This window comes from Nothoprocta perdicaria, unplaced genomic scaffold (assembly GCF_003342845.1).
Source record: "Nothoprocta perdicaria isolate Ctin4 unplaced genomic scaffold, notPer1 scaffold_154, whole genome shotgun sequence".
In the NCBI taxonomy this organism is placed as follows: Eukaryota; Metazoa; Chordata; class Aves; order Tinamiformes; family Tinamidae; genus Nothoprocta; species Nothoprocta perdicaria.
The window spans coordinates 133,863-156,653 of NW_020454694.1; the positions used below are offsets into that span (position 1 = coordinate 133,863).

The 22,791-nt window shown below is 41.4% G+C and overlaps 1 protein-coding gene across 1 annotated transcript in view; it reads left to right on the forward strand.

Annotated features, from left to right (window-relative positions):
* The window catches only part of GLI3 (GLI family zinc finger 3), a 135,855-nt gene extending 116,412 nt beyond the window's left edge, over positions 1-19,443 (forward strand). Inside the window, exons 10-14 of the mRNA XM_026035001.1 lie at positions 8,547-8,696; positions 9,290-9,454; positions 12,178-12,468; positions 15,682-16,009; positions 17,148-19,443. Coding sequence (XP_025890786.1) covers positions 8,547-8,696; positions 9,290-9,454; positions 12,178-12,468; positions 15,682-16,009; positions 17,148-19,438 — 3,225 coding nt within the window. The 3' untranslated portion in view covers positions 19,439-19,443. The remainder of the gene's footprint in view (positions 1-8,546; positions 8,697-9,289; positions 9,455-12,177; positions 12,469-15,681; positions 16,010-17,147) is intronic.
* The last annotated feature ends 3,348 nt before the right edge of the window (positions 19,444-22,791 follow it).

Here is a 22,791-nt window from a genome sequence, read left to right on the forward strand (position 1 = left end):
ATGTCCACGGCTTTGTGCTGATGTTCATGTAGAATATCATTTACCAAATTTTTCATTTAAGGAAATAAAGATGCAGTTTCTGCCTGTTGCTTTATAGGTGGATGGCCTTACACAGGAAATCAAGCAGGAGCTGTAAAACATTGCCCTGATGGAGCTACATTTCACTCCTAACAGGTTTAGCTACATTGTGTATGTGGATATAAATATATTAAATAAAACAAGAACAAGATGTGATCTTACTGGGAAAAAAATCCTTACGATATCCCGTAACTGCACAGAATACCCAAAGCCTCACAAAAAGCTGTCCAAAACCTGGAAACAGAGATGCAATGTTGGAGAATCAATTCTTASCCAGAAGAGCAAGCTGTGTTTGCTCCTTTGGTATTTTATCATATCCATACTGTATAACTACTGTATCAGAGATTAAAAGAAAGGTCATGCTGTATTATGAACCGCTGTCTTTATTTTTAGGATTAGATAACTTTTCTCTTTCCCCCCACCCCCCACTGATTCTCTTTATGTCCTAAGGGCAGATCCTTTCTCTTGGGTCAGGAATGTAATAAGGCAGGTTTTCCTCTCTCCAGGATATTGTGTCTCTCTCACTGTGTTTAAATTGCCATAGAAAGCTCTTCTGAGCAAAATACAGTATTTTCTTTGTACAAGAGCCAACGATTGACATATCCTTGGGGACTTCTCTGTCTTTAGCATTTAAATGTACAAGTTGGATATGTTTARCCTATTGATAGGCAACAAAGACAACTACAGAATTTATTGTGAGAAAACAAAAGAAGAAGCAGAAAGAAAACATTTTTTTTTATATAAGTAAACCTATATTTTCAGCTGAAATAGGAAGGTGAGACGAAAACTGTCCTGCTCCCTTGTGGCCCTTGAATTAGCWTATTCTTGTTTATCAGTAACACCACTCCACATTTCAAGAACAACATTTCTCTAGACCCTTCCATTAGAAATCCTTTRATCCACTGTGGCTTGGTTAAATACTATTTGGGACAAAAAAGTATACAAAATGCAAATCTTTATTAATTACTGTTAGTCTCCCTGCTCTTTGTGCATTGCTTGCTTTCAAAGTTCCATGTCCTGTGAGACAAGAACTTTTCTTCCTATTTCTTATATTGACCCCAGATCTTTCATGTAGATTTTAATTATGGCTGTARACGCAAGTGTTCTCCCAGTGGCAGYTGCACTGGCCAATGGTAGCAGTTGTCCCTAGCTGTTCACATCCCTTGGAGATTAGGGTCCCCCTCAGTGTGGACCTCTCAGGAGAGAGCTYGTTGGGATGTTGCATTCGGAAGATGCCAAGTTAGGCCAAACCATTCTCACTTGAGCTGCTTACAAATGTTGGAAGGGCAGCAACTTCTCTGAAATTAGTGTCTTGGTGTGTATGCTGTGTGCCCCCTACCCAAGAGCAAAAGCAATGACTTTCAGGAGAAGAATGAGGACAAAAGTGTTCCTCTGGCCGAGGACTTCATCCTTGCTCCCACTCAAAGCATTTAGGATGAGCACTGCTTCCTGGGGCAGAACCTGTGTGTTGCAAACAGTTTTCCTGCTCAGAGAACAGAGTGAGTTAAGCATTGTTCTTTGTTGCGGGACTGGTACAGAGAGGTAGTGGTGGGTGAAAGGACAGGAAAAGTGTTCTTGGTTGGAGTGGCAAGGTTCCTGATGGACTGTCCTAAAGTGTTTTACAATTATAAGTAGCCGCCTTCGAATTCAAATTTGCAGGAGGGCAAGTATGTTGYCCCAATCCTGCTTTCCCAACTTCCTCCTTTCCTGCTATTTCCATTCTTTCTTCCAGCTGTTGGTTTCCAGATGGTCCTTCTCTAATGCCTGTCATTCCCTTCCATGTCCTGTGGGCTTTCTCAGGTTCTAGATTATCATTATTTTTCAGTTGACTTGGCCTTCCAATTTCAATCCGCTCTTTCTTTCATTGTGGCTATTGCATGTTCTTAAAAAACAAGAGATGGGAATCCAGAAGATCACAGCAATAAATGAGCTGCAAGTGTGAAGTCAGCTAGCATGCTGGCTAAAGTCTTCTCTTGTACAAATGTACAAATTGGCATGTTGCTGATCAGTGTTAATGGGGATCAGTTGTAACAGTATTTCCTAATTCTTCTATAAAATATACAGGACAGTCACAAGAACTCTAATAGAATAACAATAAATGTATCCAAAGGAAGGGAAACAGAAACAGAGATACGGTTATCTCAGTTTCTTCTCAGGCATGTGCCTATGCAGAAATGCAGGCTTCTTAATATATAGCTATAACTTCTGTTTGGCTTTAGGACCTGAAAGCAGCTTAAATGTTTATGCCACCATAAGGGTTTAAAGCAGCTTACGTACTTCTTCCATCTTAGGACCTGAAAATACCTTAAGTACTTACACCACCCTAAGGACGTGAGGTCCAACTCCTCTTAATGTAACAGAAAGGAGGTGTTAGTCTCTTGTTGTCTAACCCGGTTGTACCTGCAAGTGGTCCTTCATAGGAAGGACAGAAGGGATCCATACCTATGTTCTAGCAGATGCGAGGAAATTAAAATGCATGCGTTGTTCTAACAGAGAGTCACAAAAGTTAGAGAAAGACTTGATTGCAGTGTTTGGAAGGCGTCTGAAAAGTCTGCTGGGGATTTCACTCTACAGAGATGGAGTTTTTTTTGCCTCGCCACAGTGGGATTTCTATTGTTGGAGGTTAYTTCCTGCCTCACCAGGCCATCCGTTATCTCCTGGCTCATTTACAGACCTTTTGTCTGCCCATGTAGCCATGGATCTTGGAGTTAATCTTTATCGAGATGTTAATGAGATGGTAGGGAGGACTGACTGATGTCAGCTCTTAGTTGCCTGACTACCTAAAATGGTAGCAAGGAGCAGTGGTGAACCATGGGTTGCATCCCTGGGGAGTAAGTTAAGCATGGTTACTTGCTTAAGTGTTCCCCAATCCTTTTTTGAATGCTGGTATTCTTTTTACAGTGGATCACTTAAATATCTCACGAAGCTATGTGGGGTCAAGGACCTCAAAAGCATGCATACCACTCATGAATGATTTCAGGGGGAATCAGTAACCTAAAGTCTAAAGACTGTGAGTCAGCTTTCTTGGATTTACATCTTAATCTCCAGAGTGGTCATAATAGTAGATAGTATTTCCCAAGGTTTTTTGGCAGTTGAGGTACATTAACAAGCTATAAGATACTCAGATACTTTTCTAGGGGTCTCAAGGAACTATCAAAAGAGAGAGAGATCTGTAAATACACCTAAGCAAAAATAGGTAATTTCAAGTTCTATTATAAAAACAAAAATGGTGACCTCTCAGATACTATGGCCAGGAAGGTGATGTCTTATTAGATCAAGTGAAGAGAAGGGCTGAGAGGGCAGCTGAGGTGGGTGATCTATACACAGTCCTATGAGTTGCTATGTGGAATTTAGGGCCAAAATGACACACATGAGTAAGATGCAGAAACTTCCAGACCTCAAGTCAGTGCAGGCTAAGACAGGCAATGAGGAATTGGTCTTTCTCCAGAAGACTAGAAAAAAACACATCATCTAACCCAGAAAACGAAGGCAAACAGGAGAGTGTTGTCTGTAAATTAGTTGTTGGTGGGGGGCAGGGAAGGGGAATAGAGAGGGAAAGAGAGAAAGAGAGAAACACCGTGGAGGGAAAGAGCTATTTAAGCTGAAGGATAGTGTTGGCACAAGAACAAATGAGTGTAAATTAGCTGTGAATAAATCCAAGCTAGAAATTAGACAGTTGTTAACCAGCAGAGGAGTGAGTTCTTATAATAGCCTTCCCCTGGGAATAGAGGGAGCAGAACACCAAAGTACTTAGAAGATGAAGCTTGCTGTGTTCATGAACAGGATTAGGTGTAGCGGGGCTTGCCATAGCGAGGGATGGACCTGACCAGGAAGCCCCTTCCAGTACCTAACTGTGCATGAGCTTAGGGACAAATCTACATTACCCATGCAAAACATCTAAATAAAAGTGTGTTCCCTGCAGGACTCTCCGGTTGGGGACCACTAATCCCCTTGCAAAGCAGCCCCAGTGTGTTGTTGTGGACACAATCTCTGCACATTTCCTCTGTGCGGCTCGTGGGCTCTCCAGCTCCCTCATGCAGCTGTAGGATAAGCCGTGTTTAGCGGCCGTTCCTCTGCAGTGGAGCCTCTTCACAGCTCGATCTTCACCTCGGAYACGGCAGCTGCAGCGGCAGGGCTGGTTTGAGGGCATTTGTGAAGCCGTGGAGTTGAGGGGGAGGTTTGTGCAAGGAGGCAATGGTTGAATGTTCTGTTTGAAGTCGATATTGAGGTGTCATGGGGAGTTACTTCATATACACTTTTAAAATTCTTAAAGTAGAGGAAAATAATTGTGAGATGCTAAAAAAGAAAAAACCCACCAAAAATGTACTTGTAGTTAAAAACAAAGCATTCTTTGATAATGCTGATGTTATACCACCCAACTCACTCTGCCACCCGAAGGATAGATTATCTCAGGACTGTTTGACTACTATGCAAACACATTTGGGCTTTGTTTGTGTATTCAGTAATTGACAGSTAACAAGCAGTTGGCTTGAGTGTGCTTATGCATTTCTTTTCTTCTAAAAAACGTACTGAAGAGGAAATAAAACATTAAGAATATGGCAGACTGTAACTCCAATGTCACCTTGCATATGTCACCTTGCATTATCTGCTACAATATAGAGGTGCACACCCAGTGTRTACTGGTTAAATAAGAATACATAAYTTTCAAGCTGTTATTATTCTAAACACTATTGAATATCATATGAATCTTTAAGGTTTTCAGAACACYGTGGATTGTTCTTCCTATCTCCTCTGTTTTTTGAGCTTTCCTCGTAAAAAGGCCAAGTTCACCCTTGATTTCACTTTATTTGCTGGCTTATTTTACTTTGGAATTGAAAGCTGTCTTAAGGCCTCCTTTTTCCAAAGTATAGTATTTTGACACCAAAACTGACATTTAGGTCAGCTCCCTTAGTTCATGTTAGGGTATTTTGGAGCCAAAAGTTAATAGCAAAACTCCATAGAAAACCAGAAAAGCCAGAACAGATTTGGGTTTGGTAATTAGCATTGAAATGGCATGAAAGTCACTGGTATGCTGTAAATGACCCTTGTTTAGCAGATTCTCAGAATTGTGTGCAGTGGGAGATAGCTTTTTTTTTTTAATCTTTTTTTTTTTCAGGTTACAAATTGCTAATACTACAGAGCTGGTGCTTCAGAGCCTTGTGTTAGCAAACCTGACACTAGGGAGTAATATCATCGGCCTTCATGTTCCTATTTACTGTAATAAGGATTACCAACATGAGTAAAACTTGCAGGTTTGGGCCTAYGAAATTAAAATAAAAGCCTTTTCACACCCTGAAACTGCATCAAAATTCAATTTCAACAGGAAAAAAAAATCCTTCTGATCTAGTCCCTGGAATGTGACATTTCATGGGTGTAATAAGGTTACAAACAGATTATAAATTCAAACCCTATAAATCCTTATTGTACTGTACCAAAGCTTCTGCTTTGCATAATACTCTTATTCCAGACTCTTCTTTGTTTTACAAGCTCAAAACTATTCATTCTCTCTTATAGTAGAGAGCAGGGAGTCAAAAACACCATGTAAAATCCAAAGGTAATTATCTGATTCAAAGAACCTGAATGCCAGAGTTCACAAACTTCTGACCATTTCTAATCACCGTTGTTTGCATGGCAAAAACTCCCYCTTCCTTTGAACTTTTTTTTTTTTTTTTTTTTTTTTTGAATGATTGCACATTGTTTTCTGCCAAATAATCCCAGGGCAGGTTTAGCTTGTGCTTCACTGGTGCTGAATGATTGCACATTGTTTTCTGCCAAATAATCCCAGGGCAGGTTTAGCTTGTGCTTCACTGGTGCTGTTCTGCTTAGGTGTCCATAGCAGATGGCTGGTCTATTTTCAGATCATATTTTAAGGCATGGAAGGTATCTGACTCTGGACATGTGTGATGAGGGTGGTAAAAGCTGTGAACTTCCTTAGCTCTGAGCACTGCTGAATTCTGCTGCTGTCCTCTTGCCTGTGATGGTTTGACATGTAGCAGTGTCTTCTTCCAGATCAGTCTTTTGAGCATTCGGGCAAGTTTATGGGTCTGCTAAAACATCACCTCTCTTGTCTAAAGCAGCTGAGCACTAAAAAAATTATCTGAGAACTAAATCATCTGAGAACTAAATCATCTGAGAACTAAAGAAATTATGCAGGTTACTAGATCGTATAATAGCTCGTATCTTCTAGGTTGTATGTGCAGGTCAGGATCCTCAGGTTAAATGTGAACAAGATGGCTTTGCAGCTGGGCTCCCAGATGCTGCTTGGTGCAGCAGAGCCATGTGCAGAAAGAGTACAATGAGGAGCTTGGTTGTAGGRAGGGCAGAGGGAATAAGAAAGGAGTGGCAGGATAAGAGAGCAGGGCAGATGAGTAGGGAAAGGCAGAGTTAAGGTGATCCACAAGTTACTTGATAGTGAGTTAGAGAGGTGGATGAGCTAGTCACCATCCTGGGCAGGCTTTTTCCCTAGCTGCTGTTAGCTTGGCTGGGGGAGGAGAGTAGGGAAGGCTGCTTGTACCAGTGAGAAGGGTCAGCTGGAGGATGCCCGCATGGATAAAGGCTCAAGGTCCTGAGGGCAGGAGAAGCAAGCTGAACTGCAGGGGCAAAAAGGAAGAAGGTCATATTGCAAATTCTTCCATAAAAGCAACCACAGGACCTGAGTGCCCATGCGGGACAGCCAAGGTAAAAGGAGATGCTGTTGTGTTTTGTAACGAAGAACTGATCAAACCAGTCTTGAAGTTTTTGAATGAGATGGAATGCCTAGGTCATACACCCAATTTTGTTTTGTTCTCCTCTCAGGCCATGTAGGTGTAACCAAATACCTCACGGTCCTTATTATTTACAGAAAGATTTGGTCAAGAATTACTTCAATGCATAGAGGCTTGTCCTGTTATTTCCTTTTCTTTCAGGAAATAAAAGTGCACATTAACCTCATTGTATTGTTCTGATTTGATTTCAAAACACTGGGCATCTGTACACTTTCTGTACAAGCATGTGTAATATGAATGGACTACAGAGATAGGCCCTTGAAACATAAACTGCTACAGATTACATGTTGTACATTGTCCAGCACATCTGTTCTCTTCTTATGCTCTGAACGCCATCAGAACTCTTAAGAAATGGCAATAAAGTTTCAAAACCAGAAAAAGAGCAGTCATCTTTTATAGGCAATCCACATCTGTTTGCCATGGGGATGCGGTATAATTGTGAACACGAGTGATTTTATTTGGTTTTCTGATTGTTTTCAGGACTTTTGGAAAGATGGGGATTATCTTTTTTTTTTTTGTGCTCCAGTATGAACTACTGACTTTCTGTATGCCTGACTTTTTCTGTGAGCTACTTGCTGAGTAGAGATTGATTTTATCTCCATGCTACAATCAAGTAGAAACTCTGGAAGAGTTTTATCTTACTTACCTTAAATGAAATAATTGTATTCTCTGAGAGAGAGGACCCTCTAGTGGCACAACTGAAAACTGCTGTGGAAAGTAATGGGCAAGTAGCGCGTAGTGATGAAGTCTCTGAGACTGAGATTTCCTGAAGAGATTCCAAGAGAATTCATCAAGTAGCTTCAGTTGAAATTCCATCCTCCAGGCACCTTTGAAAGTCCCATTTAGGATGGTTTTTTTTTTTTTCTGAAGTTTTACAAAAAAAAAAAGTAAACAGTTAAACCTTGAAAAAAAAAAAGGCAACTTGAGACTAACCCTGACCCAGATGCCAACGTCTGCTCAGAAACACAGTCAGCAATTTTTTTTTTTTTTTTAAGAGTAGAAGACACATTCCTTGTCTGTCCCTGGATACAGTCACACAGATTACCCTGACCACAGAGCGTGCACACATACGTGTCAGCAGGCTTGGGCAGGTGTCATTCCTAGAGACTTTTCAGTAAAACTCAAGCAAAGTGATGCACTGATGGATGTTTCCATGCCCAGAGTGTTTAGTTACTGGAATATGTAGGGTTTTATTCCACACAGTGTGCATGTTAACCTAGCATGTTTTCAATGAAAGAAAATATGGGTAGTGAGTTAAAAGATGTGGWAATCTCCTTTGGCAATTCTGTTATTTTTTTGAGATTGTAGGATGTGTTTTAAAGGCATGGCTTTGTATACCTTATTCACAYTGAATAGAGCTTAAGTAAGACTTCCTTGATCCAAGAAAGCCTTACTCAGTGTGAATCATGTAAGTGGCACCACGCATGAGATTATCCTGGATCCGTTTAACATTCTGTATCCCTGAAGTATCTGTATCCAAAGCCTAGCAGTGTCAGTAGGAACAACTTGGGCCTTAGAGGACTTTCTGTGAGATCTGTAGCTTGAAACCTGAGATGTCTCTGGAACAGAGACAGTTGTCTGTACCCAAAGTCCCTGGTACACAGCTGAGCCTGTGGTGCTGTGCTTCAGTGTAAATTAATAGTAAGGCTGATGATGAATTCAACAAGTTTGTGTTAAGCTGCAACCTTTTTTTCTACCCAACAGCATATAAATAATGACCATATACATGGTGAGAAGAAAGAGTTTGTGTGCCGATGGCTGGATTGTTCCCGGGAGCAGAAACCATTCAAAGCCCAGTATATGCTGGTGGTCCACATGAGAAGACACACAGGGGAAAAGCCACACAAATGCACTGTGAGTAAATGCGCCGAGGTCCCAGCTTTGGCAGGGGAGCTGGGGTTACCCAGAGAACAGCTCAGATGCTGCATTCCCTGATCTTTTGCCCATCTAACAYTAGTTGCAGAAAAGACTTCCCCGACCGTTTCGTTATCCAGCTGGCCCAGATGATAAGGACTTCAGGAGAGGGGAGTCGCCGGGCAATTTGGCCCACTTCCTCAAGTTGAAAGTGCAAAGAAACCCCAAAAGGCATTGTAAAATAGGCTCAATTTGTTTAATTATTTAAGAACATTTTCTTTTACACAGCTACATCTGGTTATTATTGCTGGCGACAGCATCCTCATAAATTTGCAGTGGATTTTTGTTTTAGACGAAGTACACAAATACTCTTCTTTCCTGTAAGAGAATATTTACATAATGCTGGAAGCATTTTAACTTGAACTGTGATGGGTTTTTCCTGGGTAAAATTAAAATCCAGCAAATAAAAACAAAATCAGATTAGGCAAGGTTATGGAGGCCTTGGAAATTTTCTAAACTTCTGCAGGTCAACTTTTACCATTTCTTGCAAGTACAAATGTTAAAATTAATCCAGATTTATTTCTTGTCTGCAGTTTGAAGGTTGTACAAAGGCCTACTCCAGACTAGAAAACTTGAAAACGCACTTGAGATCTCACACTGGAGAGAAACCATATGTGTGTGAACATGAAGGCTGCAACAAAGCCTTCTCCAATGCATCTGACAGGGCCAAGCACCAAAACAGGACTCATTCCAATGAGGTAAGTAATGACAGCTTCCAAAAAGAGAAGAGAAAAGGGCCCAGAGTCACACAGAGCTAAATGTGGTTGTAMGGATTTATTGTGGAATACAGAGAAAGCCTCAACAGCCTGAAAAGAATAAGTTCTAGATATCTCTTAATAGTAGAACCAATATTTYTAGTGCCATGCAAACGCTAGGGAGGGTCCTGGTCATTTCATTAAGCATAAGAGGAAGGGAGAATTGAAGGAGTGATTTAACAGAAAGGTGTGTTAGCCGGGAGAAGGGCTGAGTTGAAATGCAGGGGTGTTTTTTCCACTCAGGAGACGTTCAGCCTGGAGCGGTGCGGTTGTGTTGTTCTGTGCTGACATCTGCTGGCTGTTAAGCAACAGCTTTTGCTCAGGGATGAGTGGAGACAGTGGTGTCTCCAGCGCTGCAGGACGCCGCAGCCTGTGTCCTGCTCTCGGGGAGAGAGGGAATGAGAACTGCCCGGCCTCTCTGAGAGACTATTGCAAGACTAGAGCTGTCTTCTTCAGCTGCTGCTGACAAATACAGAGCAGTCTGAAGAGGCTGGGAAAATTGAGTTCACCTTGAAGTTTTGAGGTTTCCCCCTCCGTCAATACTGTTTTGTTCATTCATTCCATTCCAAACAGATCTCACTGCATAGAGGTGAATAGATACAGTGGAGGAAATTTGAATCTTTCTTCAGTAAACCAACTGCCACTCACAACTGTCTCAAACTCTCAACGTAATGTTTCTTTGTTGCTCTGTTTTGTGTTACTTCTGTCACCTTTTTCAGGAGTTGCATCATATTCACCCTTGGTCCCTGTTTCTGTTGCCCCATTTCAAGTTCAGGATAGGAATTCATGTCATCTTGGCGGAGCACAGTCTGTCTCCTGTGCCCTGTCCCTAAACCAGAAAGTAYTGGAAGGACAGAACATACCAGCATGCTCACTGTACAGCCTGGAACCACACCAGCTATACCCATTTCCACAAGGCTTGTTCCTATTTGCCTGTCAGGTTCGTCACAGACATTTGCTTGGCCTGACAAAATCTCTTAGTGGCACTGATCTCCACATGCCGTGGTCCCTGCAGCAGCTCTGAGTCACAGGCTAAGTAGACAGCATTGCACATATCTGACTTTGCCCTGTCACTGCAGTGTGTGCTCTCAGTACCTGAACTGACAACTGCGCTGAAGCCCAGCAGCAATTCTGTGAATTGTCACCAGGACTAGGTAGTAGGATGTTCACTAGCTGACCAAACTTCCATTTTGTTCACTCTCTGAACCAATCTGTTAGTTGTCTAGCTGATAAATAAGATCCACATGAACTTTTGGACCTGTACTCACGGTTATTTAAGATCCAAATTTAATGTCCAAGAGTAGGTCACTAAGAGAGGTTATCCCCCTACACCCTTCTCTTCGCTGGGTTGAACAGTCTGAGCTTTCTCAGCCTGTTTTCATATGACAAATACTCTAGTTCCTGCATCATCTTTGTGGCTCTGTGCTAGACTTGCTTCAATAAATCCATTATTCTCTTGTATTGGAGAATCCAGGACTGGACCCGATACTACTGATACAGTCTTATCAAGGCTGAGTAGATGGGAAGTCATCTCCCTTGACCTGCTGGCAATGCTCTGCCTAATTTAGCCTTTAAGACCATTGGCCATTGTTGTCACAGGCTGCTGGTCCATGGTCACCTACTTGTCCATCAGGACCCTCCAGCCCTTTCCAGAGCTCCTTTGTAGTAGATCAGCCTCCAGCCTGTACAGGTGCATAGAGTTATTCCTCCCCAGATACATGAATCTGTTCTTGCTTTGTTTGAGGTTCCTCTTTGCCCATCACTCCATCCTGTCCCTCAGACTGCCATGCAGGTCCCTCTGAATGGCAGCCTGACCATCTAATGCATATGCCACTCCTCCCAGTTATGGTTACTCTGTAAACTTGCTGAGAGTGCATTTGATCCTAATAGGTAAGGCCAAAAAAAAAAAAAAAAAAAGTTGTCATTTTTGGAAGCAGTTTAGTTATAGAAGTGAATGATACTTTTTTCCCAAAGAATTAGTGTTTAATAACTGTTGAAATCTTCCTTTCTATCCTGACATACTTAAGAATAAACAAGCTCTTCATGTGATTGTAAGATAGTAAATTTGGCTCAGAGGCATAAATACTTCATTCTTTGTTGCTTAGTGAACTAGAGAGACTCACAGACAAAGGTTGCCATATTTAAAGAAAATGAATAATTAGTTATGCTAGAGTACTAGTACACATATAGCACAGTACAGGTTTATATAGTTTAGGAGTAAAGTACTAGTTTATATACTTCTACAAGCTAAAAATGCTTATGGAATTGAAACCTATGCTTTGGCATTTTAAATTAGCGATCTGAAGAGGCCAGAAAAAAAATCACCCTCAGATATTCCTCTAGGCATAGGTACTCGGTATACTAGAAACAGAATATCAAACTCGAGAGCAATGGGCAGGATAGAAAATTAGTCGACTCTTCATAAATTGCCACAACTTTGTGGCAATTTATGACTCCGCTGTGATGGTAAGTCAAAGCTATGCCAGTTCTCATCATGAGAAGCTCTGGCCTCTGCTACCCACGCAGCATTAATCCTAGAGGCTATAAAATAGGTGACAAATTCATTATGAAAGGGTTTAACTGTATCACTAGCAGTGCTCTGAGGAGTTCTTGAGGACCTCCACTTGGACTTATGTCTGATTTGAGTGTTTATCCTCACTTGACAGAAACCGTACGTTTGCAAGATACCAGGCTGCACAAAGCGCTACACGGACCCCAGTTCTCTCCGGAAACACGTGAAGACTGTGCATGGCCCAGAGGCCCACGTCACCAAGAAGCAGCGGGGGGATATCCACCCAAGGCCTCCACCACCCAGAGACCCGGGCAGCCATTCTCAGACCCGATCACCAGGCCAGCAGACTCAGGGTGCACTTGGCGAGCAGAAGGACCTCAGCAACACTACCTCAAAGCGTGAAGAATGCCTCCAAGTGAAAGCGGTCAAGTCAGAAAAACCAATGGTATGCAATATACCGTGCCGTTCCCGTCTTCCTTTTTCTTATTGCCACCAGTTTATAATCCCTCGATGAAATGCTCGAGCCCATAAACTCTAGCTCTGAAGTCGTGGGCTTTGCGAGGTTTTCTTTTTCATTTACATTGCAAAATGTTTTAAAGCCTTAAGAAATAACAAATAAAAAGATTATATCTAGACTGTGCAAAATAGAGTAAGTGCAGTGTTGGCAACTCCCACAATAATTGTTTCTGTTAAAACTACATTTTCTGGAATCGGCAAGTTATGAGAAAATCTCAACTTTCAGTTTTCAAAAAGGCAAGTTTTTCCAATCTCTTTGCAAAAGAAAGTTAGAGAACCTGAATCAAAAACGGAGTCCAAAATAGCATAAACTACTAAAAATAAAACTGAGTCCAAAATAGTGTGTTGATGGTGATAATTTTTTGAAAACTTGGGGAAATTATTGGATTTCAGGAGAGAGAGATTGGCAGGTGTGTACACAAAGCATAAATTAAACTGAAGTAGGATGAAGTGAGCTTCAGCAATAGAAGTAGATCTCTTAAATGTCATTTGATCTCTATTGTGAAGTGATTTCTTAGGTTACTTTAATACTTAAATCAGCTTAACCCAGTTAAGTTCATTACCATTTAACCAAATTAAGCTTAATTAAGAGTATCTAAAGGTCTTTTCATTGGTTTATCTCAAAATACTGCGTTAAACCAGTATAACTCAATGTTGAAATTTCCTTATTCCTCTTTCTGGAAGCTCCTAATAATTACTCCTTTTTTAAAAGAGTAGATTAAATGGAGAAGTATTTTTCTTTCATATGCCTTTATTTCATGCACCATCTTCTCTACAAAGGTTAAAACTAGTGAAGTGTTAACATCCACGTCTTGGTCACACAATTCATCTGGACCCAACTTTTGGGAACTACAAACACAAACTTTCCAAGTTCTGCTTATGRGGCCAATCTCCATGCTGCCATTTCAAACTGATTATTCATTGAAATATGAGTTAATACCATATTGTGCCTATTCCAATCTGTATTGGAATAGGCATTCCAATACTATTGGAATAGTATTAATACTATTAATTCTAATTCTTAAACTTCCAAGGGCCTAGAGTTAACTTTCATTGAAGTCTAAAGCAGATCTGCTKCTGTCTTTGGTAATAATTACCTTAGGTTACACGGAAACAACACCTATTCCTTCTTGCTTAAGTAGGCAAATCCTTAGCTATTCTATTAGCTATAGCTATTAGTATCATATGTTGAACTGTTGAAGATTGTTTTTAATGTGAATAAAGATTGTAGGAGAGGAGTCTTACTGTGGCTTGCTTGCATAGTATTAAATATTTCTCACTAAGAAAGATCTTTTGAAAACAGTTTTCTGTATTTCTTGATTTTCTTTGCTTGTATGAATTAAGATGTACTTACTGTATTTCAACTAATCCAATGTCTCTTCTGTCTAATGCTCTTAAATGTCTTGTTCTAACTTCCTAAGGACAGTGGGTAATAAGGTGAGGGAATTTTTATTTCTCTGCTGTTTTTCCTATTGCRACATTATTTTTGTCTTTGTTTTAACCTTCTGCCTGTTATCCAATCATCCTTTATTTAGTAATGTGCAATCCACCAAACTCATTCCCAAACTCATTCCCAAATGTAGTGTGCCATGAGCATTTTGTAACACTTGACATATGCAAAGATCTAGCTTACATTAATGAAATGTTTTCTGATATYGCTGCACCTTCCCCATTTGTTTTTGTGTTGCACACCTGTTACACATAACAGTTCACATGTTCACAGATACATGTTCACATAACAATATTCTTACTCTTGTAACTTACTTCAGTGTGATCTTGACATGTGGCTACAAGAACAGGCTTCTAACCATTAACACTCTTCTTCCATMTGCCGTGGAGCTATTGTCCAGAAGCAGAAGCTTTTGTCCCTGCAATAACAGTTCCTTCTGTTCTTGTCACCAAATCTACTATGGCCAGGATTGGGAAATCAACTTATTCAGTCTCCTCTCATAAACTCTGAGTATCATAATTCAGGTTAGAAATAATAAAGCAGTTTTTGCACCTTCACCTGCTACTCAGGGACATATGAAGCTGCAGTAATGCCATGAAACAGCATCTTCATTCACTGATGCCAAAAGTGAGAGCCACCACAGAAATTCTRGTTAGCATTTATTGATAAGAATTTACGTAAAAATCACAGACTGGCAGAAAAGAATGCAAAAAACATCAGGAAGGATATTTATACGAAACTGTTCTTGGGAGCAGAATGGCACTAATGTCCCACAGAAGACCACAGGTTTGTAATCACACTGTTACGGTGCACAAAAAGATTTCACTTGCAGAGAATTCTGTCTTGCTGTCAGTTTGTCTGTTGGTCTGTTGGAGTTTCAGTTAGTTAAAGGAATTTCCGCATTGTTTTATGAAAGCCATGGTAGTAAAAAAAAAGAAATCAAACCTTCATAAAGAATCCTGCTGAGAAAGAAATAGACACCTGGGAACAGAGTTAAGCAATGAGATGATATTGTGGCAGGTTTATATCTGAGTCAGTGTAGAGATGGTATGAGTTAGCTGTACTGCTAAGGAGACTTAGCAGCACTCTTTCAGGAGACTGATAATGTGGTATAGTATTTTTGCATTTCAGGTCAACAACTGCTTGTAACAATGAGCCTTAAGCCTGGAAAATACTTACATTCTTTAGACACAAGTTTAATTAAAAAAAAAAAAAAATAGTGTTCTTGTGATGTTGTTTGTTTCTTTGTTACAAGCTAGCTATAAAGAAGTCCTCGTGACATGGCTGGGTTCTGCTTTGATTTGTTGACCTGGAGTTTCATGTGAGAACAGCACATACCCAAAATGTGGATATGTATACATGCATGCTCACAAACTGTGTGAAGTGATATGAGCAGTTATGGAGGTAATAGAAGTAATAATTGATACAGATATAATGCATTCTATGAGCAAGGTATTATAGGGAATTTTAATTTCACCGTTTACAGTGATTTAAGAATGAATTGTTAAAATCAATAATCTAGAAAGTCTCTTAATGAATGATCACTCTTATCATTTAACACTAAACTTTTCTTTATGTCGTTTTTTCTTTGGATTCATTTAGATCCACATTTGTTACAAGTACTTCATTAGCATTTTTGCTTAATCATAATTGCTTCCTTCTTATTATGTCTTTCTTATTGCTTTCCAATAGACATCTCAGCCAAGCCCTGGTGGTCAGTCTACATGCAGCAGCGAACAGTCCCCCATCAGCAACTATTCCAACAATGGGATCGAGCTTACTCTGAACGGTGGCAGCAGTGTAGGAGACCTCAGTGTCATCGATGAAACCCCAATCATGGACTCTACCATTTCCACTGCCACCACAGCACTTGGCTTACAGGCCAGAAGAAATATGACAGGGACCAAATGGATGGAGCAAGTCAAATTAGAAAGGTTGAAACAAGTTAATGGATTGCTTCCAAGACTGAACCCCGTTCCACCTTCTAAAGCCCCGACCTTGCCACCTCTCATAGGAAATGGTGAGCTACACATAACAGGAGTAATAACACTTTTTGTCCTTGAACTCATTGGTTACTAGCTCAGTCTTGCAGCCCTTGCAGCAGCTCAACTTAACAAAGTGCAGCAGCTTCAAGAATGGTCTTTAAACTGAGCACTATTTGTTTATCTCCTCATTACAAATTTTGCTGCTCACTTTGAGAGTAGTCTGATAGTCCCATATTTTACAGCAATGGAGGCGAGCAGGGCATCGAGATATTCATAACTGAAATATTCCCAACAGCTAGAAGTTTGGACCCAAGTTCAGCAGAGTCTTGTCTCCTTTTTAGGCAAATGAATTTAATATCTAGCGCTTTATTGTATGGGAATCTTTCAGGTGAGGCCTTAACGAGTCATCCTTTACATAAATATGTTGGTCTGCCTTTTTAAGTAACCTTTCTGATGAGCTGTTTTCACACGTGCAAGTGATTATGTAATGCAGATACTACTGCTACAAAGTGCAGGTATCTGGGAATGACTGCAAGGCTAGATTCAGCCCTGAAGATCCGTATTTTCGTATGAGGTGATGCTCATTGCCAAAATACATATCCCCTCTGCATCACCTACAGTATACTTGTAAATTTCTGCTGTCCACCCATCTGTTGCTGTGTATGTTTTCTGAAACATACTCAAGAAAAAGAAACTATGTAAAATTAAGAAATGTTTTCTATTTACTTAAAAAACAAAACAAGGAAATCAGCCAGGGTTGCAGTTGTTATGGATTATTTCAAGAATGTACCAAGAGGTCTTTCAAATGACCTTGAATAGTCTCTGTTTTGTCTGTTTTGCTGTTCCATGCATATGCCCTTTCAATTGTATTTTGCCTATAGTGTGTTCTTCTGGCACATCAATCGGCACAACCATATTGAGGGCCAGGGGACTACACCAGCTGATGACAATTGGTGGCTGTGGCCTGTAAACTCTGTGATGGGATTCACACTGAAATGTAACTCTTAAGTCTCCAAATTAGCTTTTAACTTAAGAACACAATTTTTATCCCAACTTCTTTCAATAAAGGGTGCTGTTATGATGATACAGTCATTTTGTTATACACCCCTTACTTCTTTACTGAGTGTTTTCTGTAACAATGTCTGTTTGATTATCTGTGATTTTTACCTCTAGGTACCCAATCAAACAGCAGCTGCAGTGTAGGAGGATCCATGACTATTCTACCAAACAGGAACGAACTTTCAAGTACGGACATCACCGTGTTAAACATGCTGAACAGGAGGGACAGCAATACCAGCACAATCAGTTCAGCCTACTTGAGCAGCCGCAGGTCCTCTGGAATCTCACCTTGCTTTTCCAGCCGGAGGTCCAGTGATGCCTCCCAGGTGGAGGGAAGGCCCCAAAATGTGAGTGTTGCAGACTCCTATGACCCCATCTCGACGGATGCTTCCCGGCGTTCCAGTGAAGCAAGCCAGTGTGATGACCTGCCGAGTCTCCTCAGCCTCACCCCTGCCCAGCAATACAGGCTGAAAGTTAAATATGCAGCAGCTACTGGTGGACCCCCACCAACTCCACTGCCTAACATGGAGAGGATGAGCCTCAAAACAAGGATGGCACTCTTGGGTGACTGCAAGGAGTCTGGAGTATCTCCGCTGCCTCCAGTGAATGCCCCTCGAAGATGTAGTGATGGTGGGGCAAATGGTTACAGCAGGAGGCATTTTCTGTCTCACGACGGTCTAGGAAACGGGACAAGGAGAGCCAGCGATCCGGTAAGAATGGTTTCCGACAACCTCTCTGTCCCTAGAGTCCAGCGTTTCAACAGCCTTAATAGCTTTAACCCTCCTGCTCTGCCTCCATCCATGGAAAAGYGCAACTTTGTTCTTCAGAACTACACCCGCTCTGAGGGTGGCGTCTTCCGTGGCTTCAGCTCCCCCTGTCCTCCGAGCATCAGCGAGAACGTCGCCCTGGAGGCTGCTACGATGGAAGCGGGTGGCAGTTTGAATGATGAGGATCTTCTGCCAGATGATGTGGTTCAGTATTTGAATTCCCAGAACCAGGGCATGTACGACCACTTGCTGAATAATGTCCTAGACAACAGCAAAATGCATCACGACTCAATGTTAGGAAACAACAACCCCAACAACTTCGACCAGGCCCCTCCACCGAGCAATCAACAGGCAGGCTCTGAAGCAAACAAGAGCGACTTGCCAATTCAGTGGAACGAAGTAAGCTCAGGAAGTTCTGACTTATCTCCTTCAAAACTGAAATGTGGGCAGCGCTCAGCAGCGCAGCAGACCCGGGCCTTTGGTCTGTACAACAATATGATGGTTCAGCAGCAGAACCTGGAGAGGAGCAACGCGGTGCAGCAAAATGGCTATCAGAACCTGATGGAAAACAGCAGTTCCTACAGTTTACAGCAAAATGCAGTTCTTGGCAGCAGCACTGGTAATTCTTTCGGCATGCAGCCCAATAAGCCTTACGGCGAAAGCATCAGCAGGCAACCAATGACTTCTGGAGCAATGGACAATTCCTGCAGCATGGCAGCTCAAGGGCAGAAGCTGAGAAATGGCAACATGATGGTGAATGGGAACCAGCAGAATTTTGGTCCTCCCATGGCATCCAGCAATCAAGGCACCACTATGGCAAATGGGCTGCAGAACGGGAATATGATGGAACAGGAATATTTGCAAAATCAACCAGTTGGGGATGGCATTCATTACCAGGGAGTCAGTCAACCCAGTCATATGATGCTAGGGCAGGTTAGTCCTACCTCACAAAGCAGCCTGTATCAAGGCCCGCAGAGCTGTCCACCGGTGTCTCACAACATTGGTAGCCAACCATCAGGTTTGTTGGTGGCCAAAGGTTACCAGCCGTGTGCTAATTACGGTGGCAACAGACGGCAAAACGCGTTGAGAAACAACCTGGCACAACAGCAAGGACACGTAACTGATGGCAACCAGACGTACAGGGTAAACAACATTAAGATGGAGATGCAAGGTCAATCACAGCAGTTCTGCTCTAATGCGCAGAATTACTCTGGTCAGTTATATGACCAAACCACAGCCTTTAGCCATCAAGCTATGAAAACAGGTTCTTTCTTCGTTTCGGAAGCTAACTGCCTGCTGCAGGGGACTGGTACTGCAAACTCATCCGAGCTTCTTTCCCCGGGGGCTAACCAAGTGACAAGCACGGTTGACAGCATTGACAGCAACAGCCTAGAAGGTGTGCAGATCGATTTCGATGCGATCATAGATGATGGGGACCATGTCAGCTTAATTTCGGGAGCCCTCAGTCCGAGTATCATTCAGAATCTCTCACGCAATTCCTCACGCCTCACCACTCCCCGAGCGTCTCTTACATTCCCAGCTATGCCCGTAAGCACAACCAACATGGCTATTGGGGACATGAGTTCTTTGTTGACCTCACTTGCAGAAGAAAGCAAGTTTCTTGCTGTTATGCAATAGACATGATTAAAAAAAAAAAAAAAAGCTTAGGAGATAACAAATGAAAAAAAAAAGACTCATATTTTTTAGTTGTGTATGTATTTTAGCAATCTCATCTCACCTAAATGGGATGTGTTTCAAGTATATTCCTTTTATGGAATAAGGACTCTGAAAACCCTAAAGTGTTCTAGGGAGAACTGTCTTCCATTTCAGTTTTGAATCAGTATTGCTACACCATTCCCCCTCTTCTCTCTCTCTTGCTCCGTTTTTGAATGTCTCTATCCTTTTCCTTTTTTTTTTTTTAATTGTAAACCAATGTAGATGTGTGAAGTGCATGTTTTTGTTTTTCTGTTTGTTTTGGTTTTCTTTTTTTTTCTTCTTTTTTTTTTTTGAGAAAGGCCTAATGAAATGCCTTTGCAATTTTCTGTTACGCAGAAGAAAGTCAATCTTGTACAATTGTTGCAATTCCCCCACTAAACCTTTAGGCACAAAATAACCAGGCACAAAATGAAGTGAATATAGAAGAAATATATCTTCATACGTTGRATACATTGCATTGAGGTGGATGACCGATTTAGAAGTGCACTGCCATGGTACCCCTAGGCTATAGTTTCAGAGTGGTGAGACACAATAAAGATGAAGTTGAAGCAAATAAGAAATGTAAATCAATCAGCTCTTTGATTCCAAGCAAATATTTAAGATTTTTGTAAGCACACACAAATAGATGTCACTCCTTTGCTTTGTGTCATAYATGACAAAAATTTTGTCATATATTTTAACTAATTTCAAAAGAAAGGGAGACCAGGAASTTATTTTTAGTACAATTCATATTTTTACCAAATTTGATATTTCATGTTTTCATCCTCCTTTTTTAATGACTAGAGAGCACAAATACATGCATATTTGCTCATTTTGGTAGACTGTGATTCCTTCATTGCATAACACAGTCTTGGAGGTAGGTTCAGGGTCTCATCATGGAGCATTTCACACTGTGAAATTCCCCTATTCCATATTTTGGAATGATGTTTTTGTTTGTTTAAATGCAAATCATGAGACACCGAAGTTGCTGAACCTTTAGTTCTCATTCACAGTAATAATTTCTTTGCAGGACTGGCTTATACAACCCTTCTAGCACATACAGTTTCACAGACAGATCATATGTTTAAAAGGGTATAAATGCCCGTTACCGTGATGGATTTACAGCTTCAAAAGCATCACAGACTTGGCGTGTAAACCAGTAAAAAAAAAAAAAAAAGAAAAAAGAAAAAAAGAAAGAAAAAAAGAGAATGGCTGTGTTCTCTGACTAGCCAAATAAAATAAGTGATTGCAAGCAATCTGATAATCATGCATGTTTTTCCAGTGTATCAAGGCTTTACAAAATTAAAATATTTAAATTCCCATTAAAACATGGAAGATGCAAGCTGAACAACAAATATTTCTGGTAGATAATTGAAGCACTTAAAAAAAAAAATGACTAAAAGACCTCCCAATACTTGGTGACACCAGTTTGCATGCCGTTTCAAAGCAAATCTGTGAGCCAGTTTCTAGGCTTAGTTATATTAGGAGGAATTCTATCTAGCCACAAGCTACTGCTTGGTGTAGATGAGCAGAACTTGCTTGGTAGCATCTAGCTATTACAATACTTTTTTTTTTTTTTTTCCCTGTGTTTCCTGTGAGTTTTTTTCCCTCTTCCGTTGGACACACACTACTCATGGGGATGCTGGTTGGGCTGGAGAATACTTCCAAGACCAAGGGATAAACTCACCYATTCCTAGAAGCTGCCTGCAAGTCCAGGCCTCAAACAGGCCTAATATTAAAGTACTGTGACAGGATATAAGTAGTACAGACACTTACACTTATGGATGTGGCATTTTATAAGGAACTAATGCATGAACATATGATGAAGAGGGGGACCACTTTGGCACACTAGTATATCAAAAGCTGTTAAAATCAGAGAAAGWAGATGTAAATGGCTATGAAAACATCACAGAAATGCAATGCTGGGGTCATATTTGGGCTTATTACAGCATGTACTAAATATTTTTCCCTAGCTACACTGTGAGCCGGAATGTCAGAAATCAGGAGAATGCAAGTAGAGAGGGCGCTTTGCTCAATATCTTGCAACTTTTGTCATTGTTCTGCTCCTGTCTTTCCCCATGTCCTTAGCAAGCGTGTCTTCCATCATTCATGTTACATGAAGGGGTAATCCCTCCCTTCTGCGACCTCTGCTCTTTGCTGGTTCCCTGCCAGCCTCCCTGCCTGTGACCCAAGCACGACAACACTTCTGTGGTGGTCTCTAGCCTGTGTGAAGAATTGGGCACAACTTGCAATAGCAGATGGTTGATCTTTTTTCCATTCCACAGTGTGGCTAAGACTTGTCTCTTCCAGCCACACTGTCATTGCCTGGAGACCATCCCTCAATCTCAGCAGAGTGACCCTGTTCCCCAAGCAGTCTTGCTGTGAGTGATCTAGTCTGAAAACCTACACCCACTTCTATATCCTTCTGGTGGGACAGTGGCAGCGCCTTGCAGATGCCTGCCCTCTCACAAGAGCTTAGAGCAAAGGCAGCTCATGCATTAGCAACCTCATGGGTTCAGATGAAAACTCTGAGGGGACCCAAATGCAACATGGGGAGATAAAAAGACGCTGCCACTTCAGAGCTATAACAGACGATTTTTGTACTTTCAACAGCCCTGTGAAGACTCATCCCCTGCACTCAGCAGGGGGCAGGGGGCCTGTGGGCAGGCTGGAGGTGCAGGGTATTTAGCAGGTCTCGCAGTGCTGTGAGGCAGCTCATACCCCTGCTGAGAGACACCAGTGTACACGTTAGGGGAGGCTGCACAACCATCAGCTGGAGGTGATCCAAATAGGTCGCAGTAACCAATGGCTGTCTAAGCCATCAATTTGATTTTTATAAACAATTTCAACAGGGAGACTTAGGGTTACTTTGGTAATAGGTGACTTTGGGAGAGAAACCTTTTATTATTATAGAGCCAATGCGTTAAAACCAAAAAAAACCCCAACAAAAACAAAAACTTAATTTTCCAGCTCATGATTGTGTTTGCTGGTCTATTTGAAGCTGGAAAGCTATAAACAGATGTGACCCATCAGGGCTTTGGAGGAGGCATTCATATTGCTGAAGGCTAAACAAGACTGTTGGAAGAGCAAACTTGCCTTCCTGGATTTGACAGACTTTTGTCACTCACTCATCCCCATCTTGGGCCAACAGTGTGTCTTTCCTTAAACCACATGTTCCCCAGAGGCATCCAGCTTTAACTCGGAGATGCCAAGAAAGACAGACTCCACCAAGTCCCCAGGGAGTTTCTGCAAATGGTTAATTGTTTTCACCATTGAGCATGTGTGCCTGTTTTTTT